The sequence below is a fragment of the Populus euphratica genome, unplaced genomic scaffold (assembly GCF_000495115.2).
Source record: "Populus euphratica unplaced genomic scaffold, PopEup_1.0 scaffold29.1, whole genome shotgun sequence".
Taxonomy (NCBI): Eukaryota; Viridiplantae; Streptophyta; class Magnoliopsida; order Malpighiales; family Salicaceae; genus Populus; species Populus euphratica.
The window spans coordinates 534,986-548,794 of NW_011499888.1; the positions used below are offsets into that span (position 1 = coordinate 534,986).

General features: G+C 34.7%; 1 protein-coding gene across 1 annotated transcript; it reads right to left on the bottom strand.

Moving 5' to 3' along the window:
- Positions 1–1,171: 1,171 nt before the first annotated feature.
- LOC105130668 (glycosyltransferase family protein 64 protein C5-like) lies at positions 1,172–6,525 on the bottom strand. The gene is made up of 4 exons (XM_011033270.1): positions 5,685–6,525; positions 5,024–5,146; positions 3,396–3,563; positions 1,172–3,166 (listed from the first exon to the last, which is right to left on the bottom strand). Exons 1-4 carry the CDS (start codon positions 6,078–6,080, stop codon positions 1,484–1,486), a joined length of 2,370 nt encoding a protein of 789 aa, XP_011031572.1. The 5' UTR covers positions 6,081–6,525; the 3' UTR covers positions 1,172–1,483.
- Between the last annotated feature and the right edge of the window lie 7,284 nt (positions 6,526–13,809).

The following is a 13,809-nucleotide window of genomic DNA, read 5'->3' on the forward strand; positions in this document are numbered from 1 at the left end:
GGTGGTCCATGACATGCATGTTCCCTCGATCACACCATGCATGTCATTTTCATCTCCAGACGAGGAAATTGATGTTCTAAGCTATCAATCATATTGCCCATGCATGCACGTGGACATGAGACACCAGCATGAATACGAGGTGAATGATTCACTTCTGCTAGTTTCCTTTTTGAAAGTTCGAGGAAAGAGTCTTGGTTCTTGGCAGGTACGTGGTTTGTAAACAGCTCATGAAATGGATGGCCTATCTATAAAGAAGCATCCTGGAATTTTACCCTTGATCTCAATGATCTTGGTACAAAGAATAAACTATGGTTGATATTCTGTATGTGTACTCGACGAATTCTGGGGATCAATTCAAGACCATTGAAATTCTCACCAATGACCAGATCAATGGCCTAGCATACATAATGGAAACCACGTGTTTGATGGACTGGATAATCACTCCAATGGTCTGAATCTGGAGCATTACACAAACCCAACTGCAAATGGTATTTCTGTTGACACAGTTCGAAGCTTGATATTGGTTATGATGGTCATACTTTTGAGAAACTTTATTGTCTGAAGATTTCATTAAACCAGTGTCACGTATACAATCACCTCAACCAGTTGATTGATCATTCCCACTAATTCAAGCTCTACAAGGAATGACCACCACCACCTTCTTTTTTGCGTTCCATAAGAAGCCTGTGTTATTCAAAAGCAGCATTGGATCTGAAAGCCTTTAGCTATATTTTGGCACACCTTCCAACTTCAAGCACCATTCTTGACGGGTCACGGGCCCTACATGTACCTTGCCTGACGAAAATCCCTGATGCCCTGAACCACTGTTTCGAATCTGAGATGGGTTCTCGGGGGTGAAGCTCTGTTGCTTTTGGCCCTGAGTTGTCTTTGCCTCTGCAATTTATCCCTGTGAGAAAAACATGAGCCCTTCAAAGCGCATCGCCAGTCCAAGGTAATATATTAACCCCTTTCAGTTTGTAACTATCAGTTGGACCTTCAAAAGACCAACGTTTCCAGTCCAGTATAACTGCTGAATGGTACTCGATTACCATGTCCTCAGCTGACCAATGATCTTCAGTTTGCAGTGGTTGGAGCTTCCCTTTCACGTGTATCTTTTTCCCTTGGATAAATGGAAAATATAAGGGCAATTCTCAGGGAAAAATCTGTGACAGAAGGGAAGAGTTTCATGTTTGCCAATAAGTAAATATCTGATAACTTTCATTAAGAACTTAAGGAAGAAAGAACTGGATGACGCTATTGTACAAATCCCAAAACAACTCTGATGAAAAGGTAAGAACACGATAAACAAATTTACATCCTGCCCAACAAAGATATCGAAGCTAAAAGTTCCCCAACAGAAAAATCTTCACAGGAGGGGAGAGACCTAGAGATTGCAACGACAAGAATTTACAATAAGAGCAAGAGATGATGAACGGAGAATGAAGAAAATGCAAGAGAGAGCTGCTATCAAGTTTAGGTATCACTATAAATCCCAACCATCCTTTCGCCCATCAAATTCCCACTTTCGGCCAGCTATACTTCCATAGATCTCCGAAAATTTCAGGAGACAATTACTTCTTATCTTGTAATGCACATTTGTATTCCTGCTAATTGCAACACCAGAGAATTTCGATGTGTCTATTGCCCATGCTGGTCTCACATACTCAACAGTCTGGGAGGAGCTTGCATTTGCATACAAGTAATTCAAAAGAACATCCTCACAGTTAAAGTATCTATCTACTAGTTCCCTTCCTGCCTTAGCTTCTTCGCTCCAGTACCTCTCAAAAGCTACTGTATGGTCCATGAAAGCTGCCCCTGTAAGAATCATGTTATAACCTTTATGATGTCGGGCATACTTCTCACCCCTATACTTCAATGGACTACCACTAATGAGTCGAGGATAGAAGCCAACAATTCGATCTGGGTGTTGACGCCATACATTGAATCCCCGTTCAATATCGTCACAAGTCATCATGATATCATCATCAAGCTCAAGAACAGCTCGGGTTTTAAGCATTGGATCTCTCTTGAACCGATTGTTCAGTGAGTTCTGGTCTTCTACTCTGATCCAAACAGGCACTGCTGAGTCTAGATCACTTGATCTGGGAGGTCTGCCCTTGTTCCAAACCACGATAATCTCTTTAACTGAAGGACACCTTGAATAATGTTTCACATACATTTTCAAATTCCAGAGCCGCGCGTCATAGGTCATCGTCAATAAAGTGAACTGAGAGTAGTGACCATTTAATGGATAAGCTTCTTCAGCATCATTGCCGCCATAGAAATATTTAACACCTGTGCACGTTAATGCAACTCCAACCACAATAGTTACAGCTAACACCACTTTTCCAGCCCAAGTATTAGGTTTTATTTTTCCTCGAACAGACAAGGGAACTCTGTTAAGTCGGCTGCAAAACCGTCTCACCTTTGAAGAAAACAAATTTGACCTTTCCCGACCCAAGAGAACATTATTTCTCTTCCCTGAGTAGTAAGCACACCAGCTAAGAGGAATGATGCACTTAACTGCTCCAAGCAGCACACCCAATACTACAGCAACAACAGTGACAGCTGCAAGTGAAGCCGAGCCAAGAATAAAGCGATGGACAGGATCTCCTGAAGGCACACGATCTCCATCCATGACAGCTATCCATTTACCAGAACTTAGATGCTGCACGTCTAGATGATGATAGCGTGCACCATTCCAAGCATTGCGTCCCTTATTGGGCTCTTCAAATCCCAGGGGAACTTCAACTTCTTTGTAATCATCCTTGGTAAGAACTTCAACCTTGAAGATACGAACTCGTCGCCCATATGTTTCACCACAGTCTTGACCAACACGATAAAGGTTTCCATCATACACAAATGGTCTGCCTCCATTTCTAGCTCCCACACTCTTGTCAACATTATAAATAGGGTTCTTCTTGTGTGGTTTCCAAGGACCAAGTGGTGAGCTACTATACCAAATTTCCAGCTGCCCATTCCTCCTGGTTGCAAAACCACTGTGATCTGAACCAAAAAGCCAATATATTCCAGCATGATTAATGATAAAAGAGTCGACTAGGGGCTTTTTTATAAGAACCTTCTCCAGTGTCCACTGCAGTGGAAAATTAAGTGCTCGATAAAGGCGAAGTTCCCCTTTCTGGCTGCTCTCAGGCATCATATATATCTGCAAGAAACAGTAATAAAGGAAACAATTCAAGCTGCATGCCAACAGTAACAGCAGTTAGATTTTTTTTTCTTTCCAGCTAATCAAATTGTTAATGATTACCCAGCTAGTTAGTCTGCACGTATTGGTTGGTCCAGTAATCATGTTATGTGCAGGACCTCCAGGATAAAAAATTTACAAGTGACCAGTTGTAGGTGCATGCTTGCTTGCAAAGAAACAGTTATCTTACTTGACCAAGGTAGTTGAATACATAGGGATAAGATAGATGCCAGTCCTCATCCAAGGCAATGCCCAATTGTTGCCATGTCACTCCCTTGTCCGTACTTTTTGCAACTGCAATATCTCCTTGCATGGTAATTGAATTCTTTGTTTCATAGAATAGGAAAAGTGTATCCCCCTGCTCAATTCAATAGAAATAGACATACAAGATTGATTTCAAGATAGGGAAGCTACCATGATAAAAGAACTTCTGACACTCAACAGATTATTTCAAGAACAGCATGCTAGAAAGTAAAGAATTTGGTCTTGGGTGAAAGGCAAAGTTCTTAGACAGGCATGTGCATGCGCGTGCACACAGAAACACAACCCATACCATATGAAAGCACTAAACAGTGTTGGAGACTTACAATTTGAATCCTGCAGTTTGATGCTTGAAATCAGACTGACCACATCAAAATATATCTAAAGAATTTTAAAATCTAAGCTAAGACTTTTGCTTTCGGTGGATTTGCTTGCATTTTTGCTTCAAAATGGAAAATAACCCAAATAATAAAACAAAACAGTCAAAATCCCCTGCTTCATAAACATCCATACTTCAAGCTAAATTTACAATGCTAAAGGTATACAGTGATCTCATCCTTGCACGTAACAGTTAGACAAATCTGAAGCAGCTAAAGAGCACTATAACTTCTCTCCAGAAAAAAAATCCCTGCACCCACTCCTCCCAAGAAAATAAATCATGTTGGTCCCAAATCACCTAGAAATATCTTAGATCTCAGCAGTAAATATTTTTGAGAAATAAAAACACGAGATATCCCATTAACTAATCTCCAGCATGAAGCAATTAACACTATGTTCACCATAAGTCATATCCTCATGCAAAGAGCACCCGTAAGGCAGAGATAGAACAATTATAAGGTATAGATGCTGTTCGCCAAATGCTTTCTAAACCCAGAAAGAGCTTTCTGCCTGTATCTGCAAATTTCTATAAGGGGCTTCTCCTGATCACAAATTCATCTTTATCTATCCTCGTCTTTTCTTACAAATGCTTATCCTCGGAGACTTCATCAAGCCATTTAACTAGGATTTAGAAAACATGACACGGAAAATATAAAGATGAATGCTTGTACCAGAGTCTGAATTACAGCATTGAGCTCCCTATCTCTAACCATGGGGTTGCTTGAGATATCTAAAATAACAGTAAACCCACAAGTTATTGGCCCTTAAGACATCAGAGCAGTGGCACAGGTTTGGTCTCTTTCACCAATTTGCAAAATGCATTACTGACTTTTCTGTCACAAGACCCTGACTATTTACATGCTCAACGACCAATGATAAGCACATTCATAACACACACACACACACACACACACACACACACACCCCTTAAACTTGCAGATTGGAGAAGCAAGAACCTGCAGCTCTCATTCCAGACATGAAAACACCAAATGCCAGATAGAAAAGGACCAAGATTTAAATATAGTTTTCATTGGTACAATTGCCAAGTTCCTAAATGCAATAACTGAACATACAGACATTCGATGAAAAAAAAAAAAACAATAACAAAAGTTATACACACAAAACCAGAAGAGATTTCTGAAAAATTATCAAAATGAATCCAGTTAATAAAATAATCACCTGAACATAAAGAAAAGGATCGGCAACAAAATTACTGGGGAAATTAGCATCGGAAAGCGAAGCACAAGTGACAACAGGGTTAGCAACCGGCCAGGCCACACCCTCATCTCTCCATTCATTCATCTGTTGCCGATTTCCACCAACGAATCAGAATCACCGCAAGTTGATGATACAACTCAATATATGCATATGGAGGAAAAAAATATAAAAAATTGACCTTCATCCCACGAGCAAGAAATGAACAAAAAATAATTAAACTGAAAGAATTAAAAAATTATTCAAGGACAGTAAATAAACCAATAAATTCTAACATGAATGAGAAAGAGTATAAAAGCAAAAAAAAACTTGCAATTTCGAAACAGCCACTGATAAAAAAAGAAAAAGAAAAAGAAAATACTTGAATGAAAAAAAAAAAAAAGCAACGAATCAAGACAACGTGCAACTTGATGACATCCACCGGACGAAAAAGTAAGAAATTAGCCACTAAAACTCACTTTACAAAAGGCAAAGACTAGACCCAAACATCAATGAAAACCCCATAAACACAGGTGAAAATACAATCACAGTCATTCTTTGCTAAAACATAAATGTGAACAAAACAGAAAAAAAATAAAACTTAAAAAATAAAAATAAAATAATGGTGCAAGGAAATAAAACTTACAGCTTCAATTGGTTTGAGAGAGAAAGGAGAATCACCGTAAAAAACCCCAATAGACCAAGAACCCTCGTTATCTTCTTGACAACCAAGCGAGTTTAACCCAACACCGACATTTGTGCAACGTGAATAAGGTTTAGCAAACACGAGCCAACCGTAAAACATACCAATAGATCCATACAAGACCAAACACCCCAAAAAGAACATAAAACCGGAGGAAAATACAAGAGAAACGAATCTTTGGTGCAACAGATTGTGATGATTTTGTTGCGGCTGCTGCTGTTGTTGATGATTCCCCCATTTCCATCTACACCAACACCTCAAGCTCATGTCACAACAGTTACAAGTTGTTGCTGTTGTTGTTCCATTGGAGCCATTCCCACCAGCCTCGTAAACACCCATAATTGAATGATTATTTGCAAGTTTAGGCGAACCCCAGGTGGAAAAATTGGAACTTTAGAATCATAACATTGGTTTTTCTCCTTTAAATAAAAGCTTGTGGCTTTGCAAGAGAAGGAAGTTACTTCAAAGGACCCTTTTTATGGGGTTTTGTGGGTAATGTTTTTCTTTTCTTTCCTTTTTCTCTTTTTCGTTTTTATAATGTTGTTGTTTTAGACTTTTAGTGCTTTCGTTCTTGGGATTGTCGAGCGTGCACTTATTGTAGAGAGAGAGCAGGTAGTGGTGGTGGCAGAAGTTCTGTTTTTTGGTTTAGAACTTGGGGTTCGGAATTTGTGTTGTGTGCATGGAAAGTGTAACAAAGGGCTTCATTATAGATAGTGTATGTACATGTAGAGGAATAGGAGACTCTGTGGTCCTTCTAGAGAGAGGAAATTTCATGGGGTTCGTTCAGTGATAAAGGACATGCGTGGTTGCGAATTTTGGAGAGTTGAGTCCACTCGCGGCGTTTAGTGACAAGTGTGAGGGTTAAGATGTGGCATGTGGAAAGTCATTGAGATATAAAAGGTCATTACTTCCTTGTAAGTTAAGGAAAAACTGTCACCACAGGGTAAAGGGTGAAACTTTATGAGACTGAAAAGAAATTCTATGAATATTAAAAAAGAAATCTCCACTTTTTTAGCATTTTCTTAAAAAAGAAATTCCATGATGAGAGTAGACCTTGATCGAGATAATAGTTAGAATTTATATGAATATTAAAGCTTTTACCTTTGGTAAGAGTAAAGTATAAATTAATTAAAATTAAGTTTTTTATTTGGTATCTTAAAAAAAAACAACCGTGAATCAAAACTATATTCCTTCGTCGATGCATTTCAGAGCTTCCACGCTATTCGATTCCATGATAATCTGATTAAAAATCCTTATCCGGAGCCAAAGGGAAGTCCTTGCCAGATGCCACTTGATTCCGCCATCGTCTTAGCGGTGAAGACCAGAAACCCAGTTTCCAAAGGAATCCCGGATAAAAAAGATCACCACGGCCTGATTTACCAGGTCACCCATGCCTGAGTCGGTTGATTGATTTGGGAAATCCTCGACGATAGCATGAGGTCGAGTTTTACTTTATAAAAAAATAGATGAAGATACAATAGATTTCGGTTGACTTCATACGATCATTTATGATTTAGTTTATCCAACTTACGAGAGAAAAAAAAAAAAAGATTTCATGCGATACACCCAGCAGCAGCACTTGACGGTGAAGGTGCTGTTACTGGTTTTCCATGTTGCTCCGCATGAACAAACAATCCAAAGCTCAATCTCACTGGGCTTGCAATTAACCATCAGCCGCATGTGAATTTGCATGACGAGATCTGAGAGTGTAATGATATCATTGCATAAATGATTTTTAATATTTTGGCTGCTTACTTTTCTTATTTAGATTTTAATATTTTAATATTAAAATATTATTTTAATATATTTTTAAATAAAAAACATATGAAAAGCGATAGTTAATATATTATAAAATAAAATCTTTGTATTTAGAAAATCAAAATGGATTTACATGCCATAATTAAAAACATCTAATAAATATATACTAAAAACAAACGCGTTGAATTATTTTCCAGCAATCAACTAATAGCTCATTAATTCATCACCCGATACCCGTTTTTTCATATAAAAACCAGAAGGTTGATTGGTTAGCAAGAGATTACATGAGATTTTTACGAAAATAAAAGAAATTATTGAAAAGAAAGGGAAAAAAGAAACAAAAATCTTAAACAATGAAAAATACGATGCTAAAACACCTTATCTAGTAATAAAGATACCATATTTGGGATTATTAGGCATAAAAAGAAGAAAATATATAAAAATGAAATAGAAGGAATACTCTCCATTACTTCTTTTTAGTTTCAAACTTGAATTGGTGAGAGAAAGTCCTTCCCTCTTGTAAATTGTAAAATGGATTCATGGGATCAGTTTGTTTCTTTGAAAAGTACAGCTGAAGCACGTCCGCCATTGTTCAAACTTCAAATTCAAATTTCCTTTTCTCTTCTGTCACAGTACTGTACAAATTTACTGTTCTTTACTTTTTGTTTAAACGGGCAGCCTTCTTTTGGCGTTACTTTGTGTTTTTGTATTTTAAAATTATTTTATTTTTTATTTTAAAATTATTTTTTAATATTTTAGATTAGTTTCGTACGTTAATTTTAAAATTTTAAAATATTTATTTTAATATATTTTAAATAAAAAAATATTTTATAAAACAACACTAACCAAACTCAAACTCAAACTCAAACAGCATTTCAAATATATATAAAAATAAACAGACTGTAAAGAGATAAGGGCACGAGAAAGGGGCAGGCGGTTTCGCAGATTCAGCGGGCTTCTGCACTCGCAGAGAATAGGTATTAATAACCACTCGCATCATTTGGATGACACGTTTTCCAGGTGGACCCCAGAAGGACAGCAGGTGATCTTAGCTACGCGTGCATTTGGTCGTGGTCTGATGTTTTGAGGTGCGGGCTTGTTTGGATGACGATGAACATGTTTGGTAAAGAATTTAATTCGTAGCTGGAATTTTAGGGATTAGAGTTATAGGGGTCTACGGCTGGATCTAACGGCGGGGCCCCAGGGTGTTAATTAATTTGCACTTCTAGAAGAAGGGGAGCAGCAAAGTTGATAATACTCATCGCTGTGATTTTTTCCATTAAACATGCATAATTAATTCGGTGTTATTTATGTACTCTACTCCAAAAAACAATTGTGATCAATTAAGTTCTTGCAAATAAGTCCCAATCGTCAGATGGAGGAGCCAGAAACAGAGCCTTTCGATTTCATTTTTTCTCAAGAGAACTGAGAAGAAACATGCAGCGGGGATGGAGCTGATAGTATTTAATAGGTAAGGTTGAAATTAATATAATAGGATATATTATTAAAAATTTATTTATTTAAAATAAAAATATCATATTATTTCTTATTTAAATACTAAATAAAAAATTAAGATATTTTGCAGGGATCGAGGCCCTATTTGCCTCCTCCTGGTTCCGCTCTTGCTTGTAATGTTATCAAATTTATTCCAATATTATTAAAATTATTTTGTGCTATTTAATTTATTACATGAATTATGCCATTTTCTTTATCTCAAGTTACAAATGCTTCGAGAAATGTGTTCTGTTAGACTCTCGAGAACTCTATACATGTATATATTCGAAGTCATGCAAAACTTATTAGTGCCATCAAGAGGTAAGTATACAGTCCACGCTAAAGATTTGAACGATCATTGTTTTTCTTTTCTTTTTTTCGGCTCTTGGCCGGCCCAAGGTTCCTGAATCGGCCCTCACCGTGACACTTTTTTGTTTTTGGTTCTTTATCCTCCCTGTACAGATATCAAAACAAAAATTAACTATCTCGTAGAGCATGTTGTTTTCGCACCAGGTTATATTCGAGGAAGATCATACTAGTTAAGAACCCTAAACTATGTTCCTTGTCGTCCGGGGAAGTGCCTTCTTTGGGGCGGCCGATTTTGAATCCAGCCTCCTCCAGCTTTTGACCACCCGAGTTTTTGCTTCTTCTTCTTTTTTTGCTTTTATTTATTATCTAGTTGGGTTCATTGAAAATGGATTTTGATATTAAAAAACTGATAAGATAAGATAAAGTATATTAGAGAATAATATAAATTATATTTATTAATTTAAATTATTGGATTGAAAAGATGGTGTGATAAAATATGCTTACCTTTTCTAACCTATCAGTACTGTACTGGTTTGACTGTATCTCATGCTTTAAAGTTTTTCTTCCTGCTGGAAGTAAGAGAAGAGATCGACAGCATTTTCTTTTAATAAGTCCAATCGGGGGATTTTTTTTTATATGAAAATGTATGAAAAATTGAATCGTTTAACAACTAAAGTGAGAAGTACGAAAGATTAAAGGAGGTAATTGTCTCCTTCCCAGTACCTAACTTGCTCCACCATTGCTGATAAAGGAGATGACGTTTCTGAACTAACATTAATTGGTACTTACGAAGAGATTAAAGAGAGAAATTTCCCAGAAATTTACTCTGTCAAATGTAGTTCAGAAGCTTGAAAGAGCCGGTGGACGTTTCAAGATTACGGTGGGGGCACGAGCCAATCTGTTGACATCTAGTGAAGCAAGATACAAGAAGGCCTCCCTCCTTCGCCGTCACGGGCGATTATGTGAAAGATAATAATTGGATTTAGGGTTGTTGGCATATCCAGTTGACGAGCTATCAAAACATTTGTACGTAGGTCCCACCTCTACAAAACTACAACACGTGTTGCGCATGGGATGCGGTAATTAGACGACGTGCTGGTACGTGTTCAGTCATTCTCCAAGTGTTTTTGAAATATCGCTGGAGTTGAAGAAATATAAAATTAGTTTGTTGTTTTTTTTAAAACAATAATGGGTTAGTTTGATAATTAAGAAAGTATTTTTTTTTTAATTTTATAGATTCAAGTATTAGGATTATATATATTTAAGAGGATTTATTAAATTTAATTGACTACAAGTTGATAAGGAGAAAGGTTTTGTATTTAAAGCCATTCAGAGGATTTATTCTCAATTAACATGTAAATAGCTGATCTGATAATATATATATATATATATAGATAAAGGCTTTGAGTGAATGGAATTAAAAAACTCAAACAATCAGATTATAAGTTAAAAAAAATCCTCAATTAATCAAACATCTCCGGTAAAAAAAAAAAAATATATATATATATATATAACATAATTAACCAATTTTCATTAAACATCTCAGCAATACACGTTAAAAAAATATAGCATTTGGAAATAATTTGAAATAATATATATTTTTTTATTCTTTAAAATTTATTTTTGATACAAACAAATTAAAATAATTTAAAAATAAAATAAAAAATATTTTATAAATAAAAAATAATTTTATAATTTTAAGTAGTAAATTGATATAAAAAAATCAATTTATTATTTTAAAAAATATTATATAATTTATTTATTTTATATTGATACAAAAAAATTGATATATAAAAAAATAAATAATTTTATAATATAGAAATAAGACCGGGACTGACCTATGAAGAACAAACAACATCATCTTTCCCCTCAAGGAAATGAACAATAAATAAATAAATAAGTATATCTCAAATGAATAAATAAATAAAAGAAATCTATAGAGGTCCCTGCTTTTAGGTATCGAATTATTTTAATCAGCCTATCGAATTATTTTAATCAGCCAGTGAAGTATTCTGGATGTGATGGATAAGACCGGGACTGATCACCTATCTTTTAAGTATTAAATTATTTAATTCATGATAAACAAATCATAAATCTAATCACATTCGTACAAAAGACTATTAAATTTATTATAATATGGGCAGGGGCGGAATTAATGGGCTGGTCGGTCCACTGAGTTTTTATTTCCAGTTTTTTATTTTTTTAACAAATTAAATTACTTTTGAACTAAAATTCCTAAGCTTACGGTGTCATCAAATAATTACAGTCAATAAATATGTGTGCAGCTAATCTCCCGATCCCCAAATTAAAGAGGCAATTTAATTTAATCCTAGTGGATTATTCTCTTCATGATTGCCACAGGGTCATCCTGTTCCCTTGGGTACATCACTTGATCGCGCGACGCAACGAGGCAAAAATCAGCTGACAATATTTCCTTTTTTTTCTTTTTTTTATCCTTCTAACTTTCAACAGGCTCTTTTTTTTTAAAAAAAAAACAATTTAATATAGCTGGATTTGTTATAATAGATTATTTTGAGTACTGATGTGTAGGTCTTTTATAAATAAATAAGTATATGTTATAGATAAATTATGTGTATGTTATAATATGATATATTTATAAACTAATAATACAAATTTAGATTCAAGAGAAAATTTAATTACACTAAATCAGAATAACAATTTAAAAAACTATAACTTTTAATCTAATTGTTTAATTATACTAAATATTTTACAGGAGTTTTTGCAAATTGTTGTTCTTAAAATAGTATGAAATCACTGTTTCAACAATCAAATTTTTAAATTATGAAAATCTCATTTTTAAATCTTGGTTTTAATATTTTTTGTAATTTTTTATTATATTTAGATTTTATATTTATTTTCTTTATAGTTTTAAATTTTTATTTTATTTTTTAATTGAGGTAGAGTTTATGGTTTATTTAAAGCTTTGTAAACCTCCTAAAGAATTATTATTTAAAAAAAAAAAAATATGCAAACCTGAGGTTTATATTGCAGCCTCTTAGGCTTCTTCTTCTTATTATTATTTTATTTGTTGTTATAACAAATTTTAGAGGATATTATAATATTTTCAAAAATATATTTTTATTTATCTTTTAATTTCTATTTATCTCTTATGAACTAACGAACAATAAAGATACTCGTAATTCTATGATGAGCATAAGAAAATATCACCCAAAAAAACCGTCCCAGAACTAGCACAAGACATTGCATTGAGCCATCAACCTGAATTCTAGATGATTATGAGAGCAATGTTGAATTATATTTTTCATTGACACCTTTATCCGAGATATCGCCATCGTATGGGTTTGGTTCCATCAGAATTCTTTTATTTTAAATAACAACTATTCCTCTTCTATACAACAATGGGATTTAACTACTGAATGAAACTGGCTAGCTCTGGCCTCTCGAATCATCATGCCGAGGTTTCCAATAAAAAGAACAAAAAAGGGTTAGGTAGGGGAGGTCTCTTTGAGGGTGGGGCCTGCCTGGGGGACTATAAATCAATCCTGTTGGATCATGGACGGAATACTTTATACTTCTTCAAAGTTGGAACAATCATGCATGCCAAACGTAAGAATTTTGACTTTGTTTTTTTTAAGGGTGCATCTTTTCTAAATTAATATTGTCAGAATACCAAACACATTCTGTAAATTAATCCTGTTGGATCATGGATGGTAGGGAGGGTGGGGGGGTTTCATGAAGGGGTTTAGACAAATCTTTTCTAAATTAATACTGTCAGAATAAGAAATCATCGTTAAATCATTATTTCTTAGAGTATACCTTGAAACATTCCTTTAAAATGAATCTTCTAGTTGTGAATTAAACTTATGTCCCAGATCTTTGTTGCAAACAAATTTATTTAAAGTACATTTTTTTTTAATTTTTCGTTCTATACAAAGCATATTCGGTGGGATGTTTGAATTCAGAGTGCATTCGGCAGGCTTGGATTCTAAATGCTGATCATATACAATTTTGACTGGAATTCAGGTGCATTTTCACGGCTTGTTCTGGGCCAAGGAAAGCAAAGTTCAAGGTTGGAGGCATCATGAACATTCCATGGAGAACTATAAATTAGTAAAGGAATCGGAGAATCGGGCGAGTTGGGTTTCAATACTGGAAAAACAGTTGCCAATTAGAAATTAATCTAAAATTAGGTGAGACTTATGGAATTGTCGAGAGACGTGTGGAAGCAGGAAGAAAATAAAAAGGAAAAGGAAAAAACAATAACGAAACTTCTTAGGAAGATTTTCTTTAAAGAAATTATAATTTTTTTATCTGAAGCAATTATATAAGGAATTTATTCGTTTTTATATATACAAGAATATCGATGTGAGATATATACTTATTAATATTGTTTTTAAATAAAATTCGAAACTTCTTAGGGGGATTTTCTTTAAATTTTTGTAAATTTTAATTTGAAGGTATTATAATAAGGAATTTATTCTATTAAATATATAAGATGAATGTGAATATATACTATTGGAATTCT